Raw genomic sequence first — 23,423 nt, forward strand, 5'->3', positions numbered from 1 at the left:
TTCCCCTTACCCATCCCCCCCAAAAATATTTTTTTCATGGGCCTCAGGGTAAAAACCAAAAGTCAAGTTTATCTTAAAGCAGCCTGCCAGCTGGAAAATTGTTGGGGGGGGTTGGGAAGGATGTTGCCAAGTCCTGGAACAAGTCTAAACTATTAAAGTGCACTGTGACTCCAATCAAATTACTTTGTCTTACCATTTGGTTTGGACTAGATTTCTAAGGCTTCTCATTCTGATAGAAGTGTGTGTGAGAGAGAGAGAGAGAAGGAAGGAGGGAGAGAGAGACTGGGGGAGTAGTAGGTGACAATTTATTTCATTATAAAGGAATTTGGCTCCCAGATTGTTAATCAAGATATCAGATTGGTGTTTATATATTCCTAGCACTTTGCTAATAGCTAAACTACACAGAGGAGTTACTATCCAGGTTCTAACAACAGAAGCTTCACATACTTGCAAACAAGAAAGGAACAAGCTAATATATATCTATTTTGTGAAATAGGCTTTTTTCTAACACATGGGACAGGGCTGGAGGTGGCATGGGAAGAACTTCAGAAAGGACCCAAATGAAGCTTCCAGTAACTGGACAGTTTGGGGTCTCTGAAAAAATCAGTTGTGAAGTAAATGGATTTTAAAACAATCACAATCCAACAGCACAAGTATTAGACAGTAAGTCAAGTGGGAAAAGACCCAGAGAGGTTTTAGTGAACTGAAAATTCTATGAAGCAGTGTATGACAGGCAATTAAAATAGCTAGTGGGGATTTAGGTTGCATTAATAGAGGCAAAACACCCCAAATAATCCCACCACTTTCTGTTCTGTTAGTATTTTGTATTAAGTCCTGAGAACCTGAATCTGTTTATATTCCAGTTTTCTGCTATTCAGCTGTGTGACAGGCGAATTCACTTATTTGGGTCCTAGTTTCCTCATCTAGAAAATGCCAGGAAAAAACAGAAGTTTTTTTTGTTTTGTTTTTTTAACACTTGTCATTCCTGGACTTCTTTGGAAGTTTGGTGAAGCCTCTGGATCCCTTCTCAAAATAGTACTTTTAAGCGCATAAAATTAAATAGATTAGATCACCAAGGAAACTAGTTATGGTAAAACAATTATCAAAAGTTTTTAAAATTGTGGTAATATATCTAACAGCAGGTCTGCAATACAGTAATTTTGAAGTAATGGAGCAAGCATATATAATATTCGAGACAGAATAATTACAGTCCTTTGAAGTTTACAAAGCACTTCATTGCTTCATAACACTGAGAGGTAGATGCTATTATTCTTGTTTTACAAGTGAGGAAACTGAGGCACAAAAGTTGAATGGTTTGCCCAGAATCGCACTTTAACAAGTGTTTTTGCTGTATTCAAGTCCACCCCGTCAACTAGTGAGCCACCTAGCTACCATATATCTGCAACAGTTTCTGTTGATGACAAAGTGTCGTTGGTATTGCTAACACTGTTGTGGATTGTTGCCTACATTCATAATTAAAGGATATGGCAAATTTCATTTGGAAGTTCATGAAAATAAAGATGAACCCTTTTGGAAACTTGTAGATTCCAGGAGAGTGAAAAAATAGTGGTCTAATCTCAACCCTCCTTTCCAGTCCTAACATTTAAAAATTTTTTTTGGTGCTCAGTGGGAAGGGAACACACACATGGTCACAAGTATTTGAAGTGATGTTGTGGAAGAGTTAGATAAGGACTACATCAGAGGTTGTGAGTTTCCCACTATTGGGGGGGCTCTGCAAAGGTTTTAGTAAATATCTCTTAAAGGAGCTTGTGGAAAGTAATTTGATGTAGCATGACAATAAGACTAGTTGGATTGTCTCAAATTATCATTTTTGTCTTGTATAAGGAAGGGTTATCCTGAATTCCACTTTGACCTCATCCTCAGCTTGATTTAATGGATTTGCAGATCAGGACCCCAACAGAATTAAATGCTGAGAACACAGACTCATGTAGTCAAGAGTGAGTGGGGTAAGGTGTGATTGATAGTTATAGGATTTGGAACAGGAAAGATCTTACAAGAGCTGGACCAAGTCCTTTATTTTATGGAAGAGCAAGTCTTTGCTCAACCTTCTTAGGTCCTTTGACTCCCTCCCCAGATTATCTAAAGAAATTGGTACTGTTGTCTTTCAAAGACAGAATTTGTCATGTGATGTCAAAACTGAAAAGGATCCTGTTTATTTAGAGTCATAAAAAAGGAAAGTTCTTTTCCCAAGGCTGTATGTTTGCAAAATAATCTTGCATTTGCCTCCCACCTTTTCTAATTCTATACTAAGTGACCAAAGAGAGAGATTAGGTTCCCCCAAAGTCTTCCCTATAGGGGTGTGTGTGTGTGTGTGTGTGTGTATACACACCTTTCTACTGAGAGAACAAATCTTGTTACCACAGAATCCTACCCACCAAATGAATCAGGAAGTGTTTTGAGGCTTCTGCACCTAGCTCCAGGATACCTTTGTTTCCTGAAGGCATCAAGCATTTGAGAAGACTTGAATACAGATGCGATGAGTGGGGATGGGGAGAATTCAGTGTAACTGTACTGACTCCACCAGGTCAACTCAAAAGATGCTCATAGTGGAACCCTAAAGGGGCAGCTAGGTGGCGCAGTGGATAGAGCACCAGCCCTGAATTCAGGAGGACCAGAGTTCAAATATGGTCTCAGACACTTAACACTTCCTAGCTGTGTGACCCTGGACTTTAACCCCAGCTTCAGGGGGAAAAAAAAAGTGGGACCCTAAAGGACTTCTAGTTACTGCCATAAGCCATGTTTTAAGTCACTCTTCCCTAGGCCTTATTCGAATTTCTTCTTTTCCCTTATTCCAAACTGTTCCTACTTCTGTTTAGTTCACTTCTCTCTGTTCTCATATCACTTTTCTCCTCGCTTCCATCTTCTTTTTTTTTTTTAAATGGTATTTGCTCTACAATCTGTGTTACAGAATATCTAATATGAATACTTTTAAAGAAAAAATGTTTTTTGTAATTGCAGTCAAGTGTTGCTGCTGCCCATATAGCCAAAGTCAGCCTTCGGGATACTGGGTAAAGTTGTTCCTTGGAAGTTCCCTTCTGGCTGGGGACCCAAGCCAGATGAAAAGTGGTACCTCTTTTGACCAGGTGAGCTTCTTATATCCAGGCAATCACTACATATCCCATATCAGCTGGGGCAAGTGCCCTCTCTCTGAAGTGTAGAGTTTAACACAAACCATTCCTTTGTCCCCAACTATCCTTTTTCAAAATATTTTAAAATAAAATTTGAAATTCAAAAATTTACCATCCAATGTTCTCTATTACTTGGATCTTAAAAAGTTTCCAATTTTCCTTCAATTAATTAGGGTAGGAGCAGAAACTGAATTTGTAATTTCACTGATAAAACTCTCAAACAAGAAAACTTACCAGTTCAGTCCAGCAGCTTTGCTGCAATTTTAAAGAACTGCAAGAGGGGGCAGCTAGATGGCGTAGTGGATAGAGCACCAGCCTTGAATTCAGGAGGACCCCAATTCAAATCTGGTCTCAGACACTTAACACTTCCTAGCTGTGTGACCCTGGGCAAGTCACTTAATCCCAGCCTCAGGGAAAAAAATAAAATAAAAGAACTGCAAGAACATTAAAAAATAACATGGCCAGGGTCACACTGCCAATATATACCAGAGGTGGTCCAGTACATTAAAAGGCAGACTCATTGCAGAGCATCATTCAGGAAGCCTTAGCCTTATCAGGAGTCTACATTTCATAGCAGGTCACTTAAATGTCATACTTTAAAATGAACCCACATAAGTCCCTTTACTTTGGGGCTTACTATTTCCTCATCTGCAAAAATGATGTAGGCCTACTGAGCTTCCATTTCAGTGGGAAGAAAGGGTTTCTTTCCTGTTTTCATCCCTAAATTCTGTATGCCTCCCAACTTGGGAGTTCAGAAGAGTGACTGGGGAAACCTTTATGGAGATGTAGTGTTAGTTGACTTCTGCATATTTACAAGTGCAGAATTTTGAGGAGTAGGGGGATATAGATGCATTTTAAAGGTGGAAATAGCAAGAAAGAAAAAGGGTAATGTGAATGATTGATGGGGGAGTGAGTTATGTGTTTACTCAGAGCAGGTTTGTGTAAGGAGGTAATGGGAGATAAGGTCAGGGCCATAGGCTTTGAGGAGTCAGATTTGATCCTAGATGCAATGAACGAACTCTGAAAGGGTTTTGAGCAAAGAATAATCAGAACTGGACTTTGCAAAAAGTAACTGGTGATCTTTTCAGTAATGATTAATGGGGGAGACTGGAGACAAAGATGATACCACCAATTGCTTAGATGTGATTCTTGTCCTCTGATCTGGGTCAGCCATCAGGAAGTTTGTGTTCAAGTTTAGGTAAATTTTTAGGGAGAATATGTTGACATTTGTTTAGAGAAAGGCGACCGATTTGGGAAAGGGGATAGAGACTATGATGTCACATAATGACTGATATCATGTAAATGGGTGTGGAACCCTGAAAAATAGGGTAGGGAAAGATATGATCAATTAATCATCATTACCATTAATTGATATCTGAAGGTCTGTGATGAAAGAATAATATTAAACTTACTCTCTTTGTCCTCAGCAGATCTTGAGTTTTGCTGGGAAGCCAGATTGCAGTTTCATATATAGACTTGTAGATTTGTCCTAAAGGAAAATGGGTCATCTAGGGAGATGAAAACTTCCCCATCCCTGGAGGTCACTGAGCACCAGTTACATCTTAGGGACAGAGAATGTCTATGCAACCAAGCCCTTTAATTTTGAGACAGAAAGCTCTGAAATAATTGAACAGAGGTCATACAACTAACCAAGCTTGGACCCCAGCCACCCCTCCCTGTCACACATATGCACACATACACACTCACCACAATGGGGGCACTCGGGTCTGTGTTGGTATACATCATACATTTATTAGTGAATATCCCTGTTAAATCAGCCACAACATTAAAAAAAATAATGATTGCACTACTTGGTCAAGCAGAACTAGCAACTTTCCTTTTAAAAAAAGTACAAATCTGTTAAAAATTTCAATCAGTATCCACATATATAATACAACATACTAGTTATGGTAAATGCTACAAACCAGGATGGGTCCAATGGAATGGAAGAGAACAAAATCGAAACCACACGTTTAGAGCTTTTAAGAACCATTTTTTTCTCTATATATTAGCATTTTTTTTTTCAAATACATACATGGGGAAAATGAGGTAACTGTAAAATGTGCAAGTAACAGAGCCAAAAAAAATTATATATATATATTTATATATATATATAGGTATTTATATATATATATATAAAAACTTTCTAACACAGAACACGGGCCCCAGGCGGGGCAGGTGGGCAGAGGGGCTGGCCCTCAGCTGCCAGGCCCAGGGGTGCGAGAACTTAAAAACAGTAAACAATGCACCATCCCCACCACAGGAAATCATTGGTAACAGTGGCATCTACAGCGCGGTCAGCAAATCACAAACATCCTAAATATTGGTTTTTCTTTTTTTTTTTTTTTCTCTTTTTCAAGGATCTCTTTTTAATTTTTTTTTTTTTGTTTGTTTTGTTTTTCTAGCTGCTCATCAGGATAAATTCTGCAGCCCAGGAGCTGTGAGCCTTTCGATCTGCCTGCCAGGGAACCGTAAGGGGGCAGGGAAGGGGTGGATGGGTTAGACTCCGTGAGAAGGCTCACCTTTTGGGGTCCAAGGTGGGGGTCAGGGAGAGGAGTGAAACAGATGGGTTTCTCAACACTGTTGGCTATAAATATAGAAATGTCACCTGGCGTAATATATACAGTAAGACTTTGGGTTCTCTGTGGCAAGCGGTGGGGGTAGGGAGAGGAGAGGAGCTGATCCCAGAGAGTTCTGGGACACAGCAGATGGACCCCACCCAGGCCAAGGGGGAGGGCCACTGTGTTTAAGAGAACTGGGTGTGTGGGCCATTCCTGAGGCAACAGGAGCCTGGGGAAGGGGAGGCTGAGGGGAACAGCCTGCTCGGATGTGCCAGGCCCTACACCCAGTTCGACTTGCAGGTGGTGTCCTGGTAAGCTGGGGGAGGTGGAGGTGGTACTGAGCAAAGGGTCTGGGTTGGCTGCTGTGGAGGACCCATCAAAGGGAGCCCCGGGAGGCACCATGCTGTTCCTCAAAGATGGTTCCCTAAGCCAGAAGGGAGACAAGACTCCTGTCTCAGAATGGGGAGAAATACCTTCCTACCCCAAGAAAAGGGGCAAGTTGGGCTCTCTTCCCTGCTTCCCCTGGAGGGAAGCTGAGCTATTTCATCCCTCCTGACATTGGGGCTCCCGGGAGCTACAGGCCTGATTTTGCTGGGGGAGGAGGGCCTCTTGGTGAGCTATGAATCTCAATCATTGAGCCTTCTCTCCCCAGAGCCTGGCTCACCTATTCCTTCACTCCTCAATTTCTCCACCCTGGCTATGTTAAAAGAAGGGGAACAGGAGAATAAAATGCCCGGAACGGCTTTGGGTCCTGGTCAGGCGTCTGTGGACATGTGCAGTACAATGCATGGCAGTTATTGGCTGAGCATAGACACCCTGCCCTGGCCCCCATGTTCCGTGCCTGCCCCACAGTTGGCTGGGCTGGGTTAGGCTGGCCTGGGCGCACACGCATGCATATTATTGGTGAACATTTACACAGGTTACAGGGTTAGGGGTAGGGCCTCCTCCTCAACTTCCTTGCACTAATGCTAACACTTGGTTTTTGTTTTAAACCCCAAAAGAAACAAAAATGGGGGGGAACAAAGAAACAAACAAAAAACACCCCACACACGATTTTGGAAAAAAAAAAAAAAACACAAACTGCTGCTTAACACATCATGCAAACAGGCTGGGGAGAATTTGGGAGCTGGGGGACAGCTCTCGTCTCTCCTCCTGCCCCTGCCTTGCACCCCCTTTTCCACATCCGGAAGGAGATGCCAAGACCCCTGCATTGGGTGGCCCTCCCCATGCACCATTCCCATTCAGGGACAAGTCCAGGGCATCTATTCTCCTGGGGAGAGGGGAAATCCCCCTGGCTCACCTTGAGAGGAGGGGGAAGACCTCCCCTCCACTACAGTGCTTTGCTGTTTGTTGGTTGCCCCAAGATGGACAATCTTTCCAGCTGCCTCCAGAGCCAGCCTGGATTCTCTACTGCCCTGGAGCTGGGGGGAGGGTTTTGAGGCCAGGATGGGCTGGAATGTAGCATTGGGAAGATGATGAGGGTATGAGGATGATGTTCAGCCCTCCTGTACCTACCCATCTCCTCTCTTTCCCCATCTCCCAACTGGGTAATCCTAGGGGTGAGGAAGGTGTCGAGGGCCTTCCTGCCCCAACCCAAGGGCCCAGGGGAGGTGGGAAGACGGGTGAGAACAGACTTCTCCTTTCCAGACCCAAGGCCATGACAGATGGAGGTCACTGGGGGAGGAGGGAATCCTCCAGAGCTGTGGCTGGTGCAGGGAGTGGGGAAGTCTTCCCCGGACTGCTCCACGACTGCCCTGCCCCAAGGCCAAGAGAGAGTCAAGAGATTTCTAAACCCATCCTCTCTTGTCCATAGAAATCAGGCAGACAGGCAGGAGCTGGCCAGAATCAACCCCATTTCAGTGCAAAAGAAAAGTTCATTGGGGCAGACAGGAACCCAGTGGCATTGACCCCGGCACACTAGTTCAGGCCTATTCCCTGTGGGCCCGACCAGCACACCTGTCTGTCAATGCTGGGGAGTGGGGGAAGGGGCGGCCAGCGCCCCATCTGGCCACCAGTTCCTCCATGATCTCTTGCATTCTTTGCAAGACAGAAAGGAGGGAGGAAACCAGGTGCTCCTCTGCTGGAAAGGGGAAGGAGAAGCCAGCCAGGGGTGGGGGTGGGGGCAGCAGCCTCCAGATTTCTGAGGATGTCCTGCCCTGCCCTGAGGGAGGGAGGGAAGAGCCGGCAGGAGGGGAGAGAAACAAGAGGCAAAAAGAGACAGACCCGAGCAGGAAACTCCACCGAGTTTCAAATACTGAGGCAGCCCCGCAGTGGCGGCAGTGGCAGCAGTGGGCGGGAAGAGGTGGGAGGAGTCTTTGGAGGCTGGTAAACATGTGGGTAGCAGCTCTTCTCCTCAAGGACAGGACTGGCCAGAGCCCAGACCCCGCTCTGGGGGCACAGGCGGCTGTGGCCTGGCCTGGCCCAGAGTGGATGGGAGTCCAGGGTCTGACGCTGTCCGGCTTCTCAGCCAATTCAAGGAGGGGGCTCCAGGGGAACAAGGGGGGATGATAACAGAGCTGGGCCCCTCCCCCACTCCTGGGCCACATGCCCAAGATTCTCTGGGCCTCCAGGGCTGTGGGACCGAGCTCACTCGGCCTCCCGGTGTACTTCGGAGGCATCTGCCCGGCAGATAGGGCAGGTCCGGTTTGCCTGAAGGGGGCAGAGAAAGGCCAAGAGAGCCCATTAGGCTGCAGTATGAGTGTGTGTGTGAAGGAGAGAGAAGAGCTGGTAATCTCCCCGCTTCTGCTCTGCCTGTCTGCCCAGAGCACTTCAGCCTGCAACATCACTAGGTGTCAGTGTGTTCTGTGTGTCTGCCATTTTCCCATTGCTCCATAGCACTGATCTGCCTGCAAAGTCAGTGCTTTACAAAACCCTCTTACTAAGAGGCAGTGAAGAGTCCGACTTTGGAGTCAGACCACCCAAGGTTCAAGTACCCTTCCCTTGCATGGGCCTCAAGATCTTTCATAAAATAAGGGATTGGACTCCAAGCCTCTAGGATTCCTTCCAGCTCTGAACTGATGAGCTGTGAGCTCCTTCTGAGGCCCCTTCCCACCCCAGGGGGTCCCAGCGGTGTACGTGTGCTGCAGGGGTGCCGAGGCTCTGCTCGCCCCCACCTCCCCAGGGTGGAACCTGCAGTTACTCACCTTTAACCATTTGTCCACACACTTGGCGTGGAACTCATGGTTACAAGGGAGGACTCGGAGAAGCTGCCGGGCCTCAAAGTCACTGAAGCAGACGACACACCTGCAGGACAGAGACGGGAGCCGGCTTACCAAGTAGTCAGGGGAGGGAGAAAAGGTCATTCCCAGCTCGTGGTTTTGTGCCGAATGGCGGCGCTCATTCCAGTAGAGGGCAGCGTCCAAGCTGAGGGTTCACTAGCAGCAAGCCAAACTGGAGAGAGGAAGGTGACCCTCCCTAGCAGAGTCCTCTGGGCAATGATGAGGAAAGTGAGGCCCAGGGAAGGAGTCCAGGGCTGCTGTGGACGTTCCTTTACTCACTGGGAAGGGAGTTGTTAAGCACCTACTATGGGCCAGGCACTGGGTGAACACTTTACAGGGGATCTCGTTTTATTTTCATGACAAACCCAGAGTCTTACTTTCAGTCCTATTTTACAACTGAGAAACTGTGACAGAGAGAGGACCTGCCCAGAGTTGACACAACTCCGCTAGATTTGAGCTCCAGCCTGGTCCCGACTCCCGGCCCAGTGCTCTGCTCCCTCTGCCACCTTGCTGCTTTGGACAAGCAAGTCCTTTCTCTGGGCCTTGATGTTTTTCCCTCCTGAGCTCCAGTGCTCTGTTTTAAGGTTTCCAACACCCCTGACACTCTTCCTTCTGTAGTCTGAGGTCCTTCCCAACATCAGCGTTTTAGGGCCTTCTTTATATACTCTATGTATGGGATGGTCTAAGGAGCTTTGCTAGGGGAGATAAGGGAGGGATGAACTAGGGGCATTTCCATGTGACTTGCCCACAGTCACCCAAGTCTCCTGACTCCAGCTCAGCCCCCTTTGTCCCTGCCATGTGATAATTCTCCATGCTGAAGCTATGGCTCCCCCTGTGCCTCTCCTCTTCCTCCATTTCAGTGGCCTACCCCAGGAAAGGAGAAATGGGCGATCCTTTCTTCCCACGGACCCAGCCTAGTCAGGACGGGATACTTACAGCGTCTGCTCTGACTGGTGGCTCTCAGGGTTGAATCGGTAGGACGGAAGTTGTTCTATGTCAGCTTTGGTGAGTCCCCTGGGCTTGGCCTCTCCCAGCCTCTCTGCCAGGTTCAGTAACGCCTGTGAGGGCACAGCAGAAAGAGGGCAGTTAGGGGCAGCTAGGTGGCGCAGTGGATAGAGCACCAGCCCTGAATTCAGGAGGACCCGAGTTCAAATCTGGTCTCAGACACTTAACACTCCTAGCTGTGTGACCCTGGGCAAGTCACTTAACCCCAGCCTCAGGGGAAAAAAAAAAAAAAAAAAGAGGGCAGTTAGCAATCCCCAGGGCCTTTGGCCCCAGACAGGTGACTGAGGAGAGACGGGGAAAGGTTGGTGCTGAGGTATGGGCACAGGACTGGCGTGGTGCTTTTTGTTTCCCCTCCATATTTCCAGAGACTTGCAGAGACACTGCATTCCCCCAGCCCCATCTGGAAGCCACATGCCCACAAGGCCCTGGATCCCAACCTCATAATTCTCCATCTCCACGTCATCCACATCCAGGTCCAGGCTGATCGTGGGGCCCACGGCTGTCGGGGACATGGGAAGCATTGAGCTGGAAAGAGAGGGGCGAATAAGTGACTGAGGTCTTAATGCCAAGAGATGTAAGTCAGGGAGGTGGCTGAGGAAGGTGTGTGAGGGACACAGAGTCAGGACCAGTAAAAGGTTCCTGAGGTGCCCAAGGGAAGGATTTGGATAAAAAGCTTTTAATTTTGTGTTCCCAATAGGATCAGCCCCCAGCACTGGAGTGGTCAGTGGGGATCACTGAGTACTTACAGAAAGTATGGCAGGAAGCTGGGGTAATAGGTTGGTGGGGGGGGTGGCGGTGGCGGTGGCGGGGGGGGTGGGGGCAGAGGCTGCTGTAGTCGGTATCTCTGGGTGCTCAACCTCCGGGGCATCATATGAGAGTATGGCTACAAAAGAGGGAGCCAAGGTCACTAGAGACCTCTACAGAAAGGGGACGTCCCAGGTGGGACAGGGACGTTCCCTTCCTCCTCCACCCCCCGACCTTCTACTCACCACACCAAATGGCAGTTCCTGATGCAAGGGCTCATGAGGGAGGTAATGCAGGGGGACAGAAGGGGAGAGGGCTGGGGTGTGATGGGAGGCAGGGTACGTGAAGCTCCCAATGGGGTGTTGCTCCCCTCGAAGATCCACATCATTGTCTATCCTCTGCAAGGGCTGGAGAAAAACCAACAGTGGGAGTTGGGAAAAGGAGACAATGAGAAAAGGGGACTACTGGAAACACAGGGCAAACAATGAGGTTCTCACTGAAGTGAAAACAAACAAGAAAAAGAAAGAACATGGTAGACTTCTAGAGGGGACAGGGAGCCAGAGTCTGGCTTCCCAGGCTTAGGATTGTCTTAGACATCTTGACTTGGACTTTGGGCAAAGAAACTTCATCCTTCCCCTGCCCACACTTACCATTCGAGGGTGCTGGGGTTGGAGGGGGACAAACTGGCCCAGTGGTGCCATGTGGGTGGCTTGGTGGGGGGGCCCTGGTGGTGGTGGTGGATGTAGGATATAATGGTCACTGGAGATGAGGGGGGGGAACGCCTGGTAGGAGACGGGGAGCTGTTGCATGGCACACGCCTGGATCAGCTGAAAAAAGAAAAAGATGGAAGGGCAGAGGACTTCTTGTCAGAGCCTCATCCCAGGTTGGACAGTATCTTCTACGGGTAGTGAGGGGGAACAGGGCAGGTAAGGTGGAGAGAGGAGAAGCAGGTTTATATTACAAGATTTTGAAAAAGACTTGAGAGACTATTTAGTTTAAACTCCTCATGTTTTTACCTAAGATACAAATGATTCATAATATTAGTTAACACATACAGTTTTATCAGTGAAAATTATATTAAAGATAAGATGATGCATTACCATCCAACTTGCTGCTATACCCCTGAGGACCACTGAAGCCAAACCCTCCAATGCATAATCTTGTTCTATTACATTGTAAACTTCCTAAGCATAGGGACTATCTCCGTTTTCTATCCATATCTCCCAGTGTTTATTGAAGTTATCACTTGATTAATCCATTTTCCTTCATTCATGAGAAACCTAAAGCCCAGAAGAGTCACATAAAAGGTAAAAAAGGCACCATGTGAATCTGGGAACTCCTGCTTTAACTACTAATTTATCAAACAAATAATGTTAGACCCACAGGATGGTCTGCTTTCTCTTCCCATTTGGGCTTGGGACAAAAGCCATTTTTTCCACATGGTGCTCTCATCTTTCCTCTGCAATCTGGCCTCCACCCTCACTTGTCTCAAACTGCTCTGTCCAAAGTTACCAAGGATCTCATAAACACCAAATCCAATGACCTCTTCTCAATCCTCATCCTCCTTGACATCTCTGCAGCCTTTGACACTGTTGCCCACTCTCTCTTTAACTTGTCTGCCTGCTCTCTCAGCCTTCTTTGCTTCCTCTTGTCACACCAATGGCAGGGAAGATCCTCCAAGGTGCTCTCGGAGGCCCTGTCCTCTTTACATTCTACTGCCTGGTGATCTCTTCAGCATTCACGAGTTCAACAGTGGTCATCTATGCAGTCAATTCCCAGATCTACTTTTTTTAGTTCTAACCCTTCTTCTGAACTGCAACCCTGAATCATGACTTGTCCATTGGACATTTTGGATGAGAACAATCTCTTATACGTGTTCCCTTGTCTCCAACAGACACAGCCATCACCCAAATGTAGCCTCCCTCATCACCCCCTCAAATGGACCATTACATTTTCATCTCATTTCCTTCCTACTTTCAAGTCTCTCCTCCCATTTTTAAGCCCTTCTTCCCACAGCAACCAAGGTGATCTTCATGAAGATGACCATAAGGTGACAGTTTGAGCCCGACTGCTCAGGGGGCTCCCGCAGCTCCCAGGTTATCTCCAGGAAGAAGTATCAGCACCTTTAAAGCTCTTTACAACTTGACTCCCTTTCACTTTTCACCTTAACTCTTGATTCTCCCCTCTATCATATCCTGACAAAGGCCAACCCCAACAACAGGCCAACTGCTTCTCACATTCAGGACCTGCCTGTGGCACTATTTGCAGTTCCACTTTGCTGGAAGGTTCTGGAGCCACTGAATTGGCTGCCATTCTAGACTTAGTTCAGATGCTACCTTTGGCAGGAGATCTTTGCTGGTGGTCTCAGCTGCTAGTATCTTCTCTAAGGTTACCTTGTATCTACTTTGTATGTATCCCATATACCCCTCCCTCTTCCCATGAACATTAGTCCCAGCAGAATGCTGTATTCCCAGTGCCCTTGCATAGTGACTAGTGCACAGTAGGTGCTTAATCACAGTTTGCTGATTAACTGGATAGCAGATTCTACTTTTGGATAATTCTGATTCTCTGGAATCTTTTCCTTAAATTGAGACAAAGTCTCCACCTACAATTTTGTACCCACTGCTTTCAGTCCCCCTCAAGAGTCTGAAATTCCAAGGGACAGAGAAATTCCCTCTTCCACATGAGGGCCAGGATCATGGTCTCTCTAACCTTCTCTTCTCCAGGGTAGATGTTTTGTTCCTTCTATTAATCCTCATATGGCATATTATCCCAGCTTCCCTTCCCTGGCTGATCTTGATACATTTGGGCCACATTCTGTCAAGGTTCTTCCTAAAATGTGGTGTCTCAGACTGAACACAACACTGCAAATTGGTCTGATCCTGGCAGAGGACAAGAGGTTTCTCACCTCATTTAGGATGCCTTCCTCCTCTTAATGCAAGATCTCATTAGCTTTGAGCTGATAGCCAATGAAAACTCCCCAAATTCTCCTCTGCCCCCCCCCAACTACCATTGAGACGCCCTTCCCCCAATTCGTGCTCGCATAGGAGGTTTTCTAACCTATGTGAGACTAAGTCCCTATTAAATGTCATCCAGTATGTTAGCCAGCTCCTCAACTCTGTCTCCTCTGTAAATCTTTAAGCAGACAACGATGCTGTCCTCCTAGTCACTGATCTAAGAGTAAGCAGAAGAGCAGTGCCCAAGGAGAGATCTCTGGGGAAGTCTACCAGAAACCCTTCCAGGCTGCCATTTCTGCCCTGAACATGGTAGAGGGGACAGCGCTCAGGGAACCCCATGTCCTTTACCAGGTGCTGCCAACCTTGCTAGGAGCAGAGTACTGCTGCAATGAACCACTAAAGCTTTGAGATCCCGGGTAGAGGGAAGAGGGAGAGACGAGGAGAGGTTGAGAATGAGTGGCAGCCTCTGACAGTGAAGTCCCGATAGCTTCTAGCTCCACCTCCTGCTCCTTCCCCAGACTCTGGCCAAGGTAATAGGTTCCATTAGAAGATTGGGGGCTACAAAAAGCACCTTCCCAATCACACCTTGAGGGAAGTAGTAAAGTTATTTTCTGTACCTTAATTTCCACTTTGGTAAAATGGAGAAACTGTCTTACCCAACCTCTTTCAGCTACTAAGTTTCCAGAGTAAAGAGTTTAACTTGGGCTCTGACTCCAGATTGAGCCTCTTTTCCTTAAAGAACAATGCTGCTAACTGTACAGTTCAGCTCTCTCTTCCCTGCCTCCAACTCCTTATTCCCCCAAGGAAGTTCTGAGAATCCTGGTGCAAAGGCCTGGCCCTAGAGCAGAGATCACCTGTAAACACCAGTCAGACTTACACGGAGAGCCTGGGCACCCACCCCCAATCCCATCTGGGGCCCTCGGGGTGGAATCATTTTTAGGTTCACTCACTGGGGGTGGGAGGCAGCAGAGGGGGTAGTGCTGCCCGCTGAACATCACGGAGCATGCTGGGAGCTGCTGCGTGTTGCACCCAGGGATATGCTGGCCCGTATGGAGGGGGAAGCCTTGGGTTGTTACTGTGGTGACTGTGTAGGACAGAGGGAGAGCCCCCTGGTGCACCTGAGAAAAGAAGATGAGACACCTCAGGATATGCTTCTCCAAGCTGGCCGCTTCACTTTACAGCTGAGGACCCTGAGCCCGGGCAGATTTCAGTGACCCGTCCCATAGGTAGAAAGAAGCTGAACACAGGTCCCTGACTCCTGGTTCAGGGCTCCTCCACCACATTGTTAACCTCTCCTTTCTCCTGGACAGCAATCCCTGGAATTGCCAAGGTCTGAGGTCAGAGATGGTCTGCCGCCCTCTTAGGGGATGAGGTGGGGATAATGGATACCCTCCGCTCCACCACTTGTTACGGCCTACCTGGTCGTGGAGATCAACCATGAATGGGGTCTGCTGGGCAGCCGGATGGAGCATTCGGGGTGATGTGCTGGCAAGGGCAAAGGCGCGAGGCTCCTCTATAAGGAGGTGCTGAGGCTGCAGCTGGGGGGGGAATGCCGTCGACAGGAAGCTTTCATCCTGGGTGAAGAAGCTGGGCAAAGGGCGATCACGTCGTCCCCACTGGCGCCGGGCAGGGGGGCTGCACCACAGAGATGAGGCCCCGGCTAGGACCACCTCATCTCCAGGGGGGATGCTCGGGACAGGGGGGTGGCAGTGAGTGTCTGAGGCCAGCTGGGAGACTGCTTTTGTTCTTCCCTTAGACTCCTAAGGCCCTCTCCTGTGGGGAGTGTGAGGGTGGCACCTTTTGTAATCTCAGCAAACTTGGGACAAGAGGGACCACTGAGGTCCCTAACCCCGCTGGGGGGACATTATAGATTCACAGGATTTAGAGCTAAAGGAAAATTTGCAGATTCATTTGTGAGAGAAAGTAAACCCAGAGATTTCTCACAAAGTGAGTCAAGGGCAGAACTGGGAACAAAACCCAGCATCCTGCCTTCTACTTCATAGGATTTAGAGCAGGTGCTTCAGAGGTCATCGTGGGCTGGTCCATCAAGGCTTGTCCAGGGTCACAGAAGCAGAAGAGCCAGGATCCCCCAATTTCAATGGTCTGACCACTACCCTGGGTCCCCTCTGGATCACCAGTGCTAGAGACATGGAGTGGGATGGTCTCCCTTTCTTCCTATGATGAGAAGGATCAGGGCTCTTACCTTCTCCTGAGATGTGCTGGGGCACTGCAAGGTCCCCCGGCGAATCGGCGCTGGTTGAAGGGGGCTGAGGGTGGCCGCCTATTCACTACCAGTTCCCATGGTCGCATTGGTGACGTCGGGAAGGTGGGGGGAAAGAGCTGGACCTCAGTAGTGCAGCAGAAGGAAAGGCCAGACCTGCAGGAAGGAACCAAGGAAAGAAGGGGAAAGAAGTGAAGGCCGGCCTGGCCTCAGCCACCCCAGGGTCTTCCTGGCACACTTCTGGCTTAGGAATCTTAGAACTGGCAAGGAGGGCTGGAATCAGGAGGTCTCGTTTCAAATCCTTGCTGTAGGACTGTCTTAACTGTGATTTTGGGTAACTCCTTGCCTCTCTGCACCTTTGTTTCCTTCTTTGAAGATGGGAGAAGACACTTACAGGGCACAATGCATAAAACCAAGAAGAAGAAAACATTTTGGAAACCATAAGGCAGTACAGAAATGGGTGCCATTCTCATCTTTCCATAGGGAGCTTAGCCAGAGGAACCCTTGGGTCCTACTTCACTGTCTGCAGAACATTCACTGGGTCCCTGTAATTCATAAGGTGCTTTAGAGCTGAGCTTCTTAAATTTTTTCCACTCATGGCCCCTTTTCACCTGAGACATTTTTCATGACCCTGAATGAATAAATATATAAAATAGATATATAAACCAATATTAACTGATAAAACATCATAATTTCACAAGCCCCACATTCACTTACAATGAGGTCCCATAGTGGGTCACAACTCACAGTTTAAGAAGCTGGGATCTTTAAATCCCAAGGAAATACTAAAGATGAGAAAGGGACCTGTATGTGCAAAATGTTTGTGGCAGCCCTTTTCATAGTGGCTAGAAACTGGAAGATGAATGGATGTCCATCAATTGGAGAACGGTTGGGTAAATTATGGTATACGAATGTTATGGAATATTATTGTTCTGTAAGAAATGACCAACAGGAGAAATACAGAGAGGTTTGGAGAGACTTAAATCAACTGATGCTGAGTGAAATGAGCAGAAGCAGGAGATCATTATACACTTCAACAATGATACTGTATGAGGATGTATTCTGATGGAAGTGGATATCTTCAACATAGAGAAGAGCTAATCCAATTCCAATTGATCAATGATGGACAGAATCAGCTACATCCAGAAAAGGAACACTGGGAAATGAGTGTAAACTGTGAGCATTGTTTTTTTGTTTGTTTGTTTGTTTTTTTGTTTTGTTTTGTTTTGTTTCTCTTCCCAGATTATTTTTACCTTGTGAATACAATCCTTCCTTTGCAACAACAACAACAACAACAAAATTCGGTTCTACGCATATGTATGGGAATGCCTGCCATCTAGGGGAGGAGGTGGAGGGAAGGAGGGGGGAAACTCAGAACAGAAGGGAGTACAAGGGATAATGTTGTAAAAAAAAAAAATTTACCTATGCATATGTACTGTCAAAGAAAATGTTATAATTATAAAAATTAATTTAAAAAAAAAAAAAAGAAGAAGAAGAAGAAGCTGGGATCTAGTCCAGACTTCTTTTTCAAAAGGGGGAAATAAAGATCCAGAGTAGGGAGTGACCCTTCTAAAATCATGAATTTCATCTTAATTAGAACAGCTCGGATTCAAAGCCAGTCCTCTTAACAGTCATCTGAGCGTTCCACTTGGGATAGGGGAAGATTTGTACAAGTTCACACATTAGAAAGATCACACAGAAGGAGCTCGAAAAAGGCTCCCACCAACAAAGTCCAGTAAGCGATAGAAAGAGAAATTCCATTTAAATTAACTGTCGAGTGACCAACCATGATTTCAGAAGCTTGATATCTACCTCCTCTTAACTGAGGGGTAAATGGATTCAAGATTCAGGAGACATTTTTGAGCATATGGTCAATGCAAGGATTTATTTTAATTAACTATGCATGGTTGTTACCAGGTTTTTGTTTTGTATGGGGATGGAGCAAACAGATTTTTGTTAATTGGGAAAAAAATTGATTAAAAAAATAATTAACTGCATATGGTGGGAAGAGTTGTGTGTCTACGTATTTGTGTATGGCAATGGTGCAGGCCATCCAAAAAAATAAAACCTTTGGTGAAAATATTTGGGAATCTACCTACCAAAACAAACCCAGAAAAGAAACAAATACAACTACAAAACACTTTTCACACAAACAATTGGAAAAACATCAATTGCTCATGGACAAGCTGAGTTATAATAAAAATGACAATTCTACCTAAATCAACCTACTTATTCAGTTCCATATGAAACTGCCAAAAAATTATTTTATAGAATTTTTAAAAATCATATGCCCCCCAAAAAGGTCAAGAATATCAAGGAAATTAAAGAAAAAAACTGCAAAGAATGGTGGCCTAGCAGTACCAGATCTATGAAATCGGTTAGACATATAATACACAATAATCAATAGCTATAATAATCTACAGTTTGATAAAAATCAAAGACTCCAGATTCTAAGCTAAGAACTTACCATTTGACAAAAATTGCTTAGAAAACCGGCAAATAGTATGTCAGAAATTAGGCACAGATCTACATCTCATTTATTCCATACCAAAATATGGTCAACATAAATATATGATTTAAGTATAAATGGTGTATAAGCATAAGCAAATTAGAGCAAGGGATAGTTTACTTATCGGATCTTTGGAGAAGGGAGGAATTTACAACCAAACAAGAAATAAGAAAACATTATGAAATACAATTTTGATTACCTTAAAAAAAATTTTGCACAAAACCAACATAGCCAAGATTAGAAGGGAAGCCAAAAACTTCTAGGAAGCAATTTTTACAGCCAGTGTTTCTGATAAAGTGCTCATTTCTAGTATAGAGGAACTGAATCAAATGTATAAGATGTCATTCTCTAGTCATTGGTCAAAGGATATGAACAATTTTCATATTAAGAAATTGAAACCATTTCTAATCCTATGAAAAAATTCTCTAAATCAGTATTGATTACAGAAATGTAAAACAACCCTGAGGTACCATCTCACCTATCATTTTGGCTAAGATTACAGGAAAAGATAATGATAAATATTGGAAGGGATGTGGAAAGACGGAGGACACTAGTGTATTGTTGGTGGAGTAGTGAACTGATCCAACCATTCTGGAGAACAATTTTGTAACTATGCCCAAAGGACTATCAAACTGTGCAGCCCTTTGATCCGGCACTGGAACTACTGAGTCTATCTCAAAGAAATCATAAAAGAAAGAAAAGGACCCACATATGCAAAAATGTTTGTGGCAGCCCTTTTTGTGGTGGCTGTCCATGAATGGATGCCCATCAATTAGGGAATGGCTGAACAAGTTATGGCATATGAAAGTAATAGAATATTAGTTTTTCTATAAAAAATGATGAACAGATGCTAAGTGAAACAGGCAGAATTAGGAAAACATTGAACACAACAATAAGATTGTATAATAATCAATTATGATAGACTTGATTCTTCTCAGCAATTCAGTGCTCCAAGGCAATTCCAATAAACTTTAGATGGAAAATGCCATCTGCATCCAGAGAAAGAACTACAGAGACCTGAATGTGGATCAACACTTACTATTTTCACTTTTTTTTTTTCTTTCTTTTTTTCTCATGGTTTTTCCCTTTTGTTCTGATTTTTCTCTGCTAACATAACTCATGGAAATTTGTAAAAAATGAATGCACATGTATAACCTAACAAAACCAACAAAACCCCCTAAAACTAAACAACAGCAAAAATAAATAAATAAATAAGACTCCCTACCTCATCAGAATAGTTCTTTTTAGTCCCTATTTCTAATTTATTTGTTTTTGTATGTGTTGTTTGTCACTAGCAGTAGCTCAGAGCAGGATCAACTCCACTTTTCCTTTTAACTCCAGCATAAATACTTTATACCTTCTTGGCACATGGTGGCTTTGCTTATAAGTGTTGCTAAATTCATGGTTTAAAAATTTAGTCATTTTAATGGAATCCACACTATGGTGAAATTGTAGAGGGATTGCCTGAGATGTTCAAGTCCTATCTTAGATATATCCTGGCTAACCCAAAATGAAACTGGGGGATTTTCATCTCTGGAACTTTCCTCCCCAACTGGTGAGGGTCTCAATTCCATGCTACATATAGGCCCATTTCCATCTAGATTTCACTATCTCCTTGTTAAGATTCCTTCATTGTAAAAGGGGGGTCCTTCCAATTCTGACATTCTATGATTCTAAAAGCCCAGACTATTCTTTTAGACATCAGTCTCTTACTTCATCAAATGGGGACAGGGCTATGGGATGGCAAAGAGTGTAGGGAACTGGAGACATTGCCAGCTGGGGGGAGTGGCCCTGTTATTCCTAGAGCAAAGGGCTTGGTGAACAGTAAAACCCTTATGCAGGAATAAGGGCCTCTTCAAATTAATGGGCCTGCAAGTCCACCAGCAAGCCCTAGGTTGGGAAGTGGATGACTCAGATTTGAATCTTAGCTCTTTCCCTCCCTTGCTGTATCACCCTAGGCAAGTTACTACCCCAAAATTTCCCTGCATACTGAAGGGCAGGCAGGGAGGGTTTAATGAGCTCTTGGATAGGTGGTTCAATGACCAGTTCTGTCCTAGTGCTACATATTGTCCCTGCAGAAGGTCTGCTCTAGACTTGGGTGTGCTGTGGGAAAGCCAGGAAGGCTCTATCCAAATGAAGGTGCAGAGAATTCACCTACCTGTCTTCCCAGAAGTCTGCATGACAGAGCTGAATGGGAGGGTAGGAAGGAGATAATAGCAATCAAAGGCCCAGGGTTAAGTTCTAGCTCAGTCTTGGCACTACATGACCCTGATTTATAAGTTGCTTTTTTAATAAGCCTATTTTCTCCTCGAACAGATTACTGGATGGTCTCTCTGAGCCCTGACATTTCTGAGTTTTGTGCCTTAGACTTAAGAGTCAGGAGACTTGAGTCTGAGTCCCAGATTTTATACTTCTTGCTTTACTTTGGCTAACTTGTAAGATGGGACTAATAATCCTTGAATGACCTAACTTCCAAAGGGTCTCTGGGAAAAAAAGCACTTTGTAAACCTTAAAATGCTAACATATGGAGCACTGTCGACACTATGAATGAATGGAAGAGACTGCTGAGTTCAGAGAAGCAGAGCAGGGATGAACAGCGATACTTCCCTTCCGGTCACAGAGATCCATGATGGATGGGATAGCTTTACTTAAGGGCCAGCTGGCATTCAGGCTAGATGGGTGATGGATCAGGGTCTGAATATAATGGGAATGGGGAAAGATCCAAAGATTAGGATGGTAAAAGCTTTAAGGACATGGGATGGAAGCCAGTTAATCCAACTCTAGGACAGTGAATCTAAGGATTTGAAGGCTGAAAGATACTTAGAGATCATATGTACCAGAGACATAGCAAAACTAGATGAAAACTTTACAAAGTAAAATATAATACAACATAATGGAGCCATAAAGGATCCACAGTCATCCCCAACACACGCACACACACACACACACACACACACACACACACACACACACCCTCTAAGGTCTAAGGTAAGGAGGAAAGAGGAAGGACCTCTCCTCTTCCTCCTCAATGAGGTGGGAAAAGTCTACCTGAGCCTTAGGCCTTAAAGAATAATAGTTTCCTAGGCCTGTTTCCAGAGCTGTAAGGCTGACTTATAAGGTACGGTAGTTGTCTCTCCTTGTTCTAGAGCAGTAATGTCAAATTCAATTCGAAAAGGACCAGTCATTTATACATTAGGGTCCCTGTTGACTTCATATGACTTAGTTTTAAAATGCAGTATTGTCTATTTTTTAAATATGACAGTTTTTAAATGCAGTATTATCTGTTTTTTTTAACTTTGTTAAATATTTCCCAATCATACATGACTTCATATGACTTAGTTTTAAAATGCAGTATTGTCTATTTTTTAAATATGACAGTTTTTAAATGCAGTATTATCTGTTTTTTTAACTTTGTTAAATATTTCCCAATCATACATGACTTCATATGACTTAGTTTTAAAATGCAGTATTGTCTATTTTTTAAATATGACAGTTTTTAAATGCAGTATTATCTGGTTTTTTTGAACTTTGTTAAATATTTCCCAATCATACATGACTTTATATGACTTAGTTTTAAAATGCAAAGTTTTTAAATGCAGTATTATGTTTTTTTAAACCGTTAAATATTTCCCAATCATACATGACTTCATATGACTTAGTTTTAAAATGCAGTATTGTCTATTTTCTTAACTTTGTAAAATATTTCCCAATTAATCTAGTTCAAGTGCAGGTCTATCTCTAATCTAGAACAAGGCCCACACTTTGCAGATGAAGGAGCCTAAAGCCTAGAGGTGAGAGTCAGATTTTGATAAATTGTTCTTTTCATGATTTTGGGAAGATGTTTAAGACAAACTAATGACCATTTTGCTTTGCTTTGGGTGGCAGTGGTAAAAATCAGAGTTTGGGCATACACTTCATTCTTCTATTCCCTCTCTTCTCTCAACAACACAAGTGCCCTGGGTTAGAAATACAAATGGCTTCACACTAGGTTTCAAGTCAACTTTGGCAAAATGAGGGAGGGAGAAAAGGTAGCATAGGGAAGCCTTGAGTCATCTGAAATGTGTCCAACAATGGAAGTCTTAGGCTCCTGCACAAGAGGAGTTGTCAGGGTGGCCCAGGAGGGCAGTTAATACATGTTTGAGGAAACCTCCAGGGCCCATAAACCTAAACTGATAGAAGGCTGACTTGGGAGATACTTGCCTGTCCTAAATGGAAAAGGTGATTAGACTGAAAATGGACAAAAGATGGCCACTGAGTTAATAGACGTTTTATGAGATCCCAGAAAATGTCTGGGAAGCTACTGCTCTTTAAGGCCTAAGACAGAACGTCCTCACTGGGTATGTTTATATATGGATGGTGGAGTTGATCGTCACAGTTGTAAGAGGCTTTAGGAGTCACCTAATAATCTCCTGCTAATCTCATGGGAGAACTAAACCCATATCTCCCAAATCTCAAGATGGTTCTCTTTCCAAGGGTTATTCCCTCTTTGCATTTCCTTCCAAGAAAGGGTCCAGGTCTTTTATTCATTAAGAATCAACAGGTACTTAAAGATACATAAACTCTTGTCCTCAATACTTATGTTTTCTGAGAATCAAAGACAAATGAGCTAATATTTTTGTGGGAATGGGGGAGATATGGGGGGAGAAACTAGGAAGATCAAGAAAAATCTTATAAACTAAGCCTGGTTTTAAAAGACCTAGAGATTCTGGCTAGATTAGAGTATATAAGATTGATGAGCAATAAACATGAAAAGATAGGTTCTGGGATCTTTAGTGCCAGAAGAATGAGTTTATGTTTAAGGGAATAAGTAAGAAGGGGAAATGAGTGATGTTTCTTGAGTGGGAGCAGGAAACGGTCAGATCTCTGCTTTAGCAATAATAAAACTGTCAATTCTGTGAAAGATTAATTGAAGAGGAGAGAAAATGAATGGCAGGCATCAAGATCAATTATTGTAATAGTCCAGGTGAGAGGTGATGAGAGTTTGAACTGAGTTGGGTTCAGGTGAATAGACAGAAGGGGATGATTTTCTAAGCCACTGGTTAAAAACAAGTTGATGGCA

At 44.7% G+C, this 23,423-nt stretch overlaps 1 protein-coding gene across 7 annotated transcripts in view; it reads right to left on the reverse strand.

Annotated features, from left to right (window-relative positions):
• RNF44 (ring finger protein 44) overlaps positions 1-23,423 on the reverse strand; it is a 45,020-nt gene that overhangs the window by 5,283 nt on the left and 16,314 nt on the right. For 3 of the 7 annotated variants that reach the window (XM_074292187.1, XM_074292188.1, XM_074292186.1), the window contains exons 2-10: positions 15,838-16,011; positions 15,053-15,269; positions 14,585-14,752; positions 11,328-11,504; positions 10,923-11,084; positions 10,680-10,816; positions 10,371-10,458; positions 9,865-9,986; positions 8,854-8,953 (exon numbers count right to left, since the gene is read on the reverse strand). In XM_074292187.1, the coding sequence (XP_074148288.1) occupies positions 8,854-8,953; positions 9,865-9,986; positions 10,371-10,458; positions 10,680-10,816; positions 10,923-11,084; positions 11,328-11,504; positions 14,585-14,752; positions 15,053-15,269; positions 15,838-15,944 (1,278 nt within the window). In that variant the 5' untranslated portion in view covers positions 15,945-16,011. Of the gene's footprint in view, positions 1-4,875; positions 8,360-8,853; positions 8,954-9,864; positions 9,987-10,370; positions 10,459-10,679; positions 10,817-10,922; positions 11,085-11,327; positions 11,505-14,584; positions 14,753-15,052; positions 15,270-15,837; positions 16,012-23,423 lie in introns of those variants that run through there. The other 4 variants (XM_074292192.1, XM_074292189.1, XM_074292191.1 and 1 more) reach the window with 4 other exon arrangements.

This window comes from Sminthopsis crassicaudata, chromosome 2, assembly GCF_048593235.1.
Source record: "Sminthopsis crassicaudata isolate SCR6 chromosome 2, ASM4859323v1, whole genome shotgun sequence".
Classification (NCBI taxonomy): Eukaryota; Metazoa; Chordata; class Mammalia; order Dasyuromorphia; family Dasyuridae; genus Sminthopsis; species Sminthopsis crassicaudata.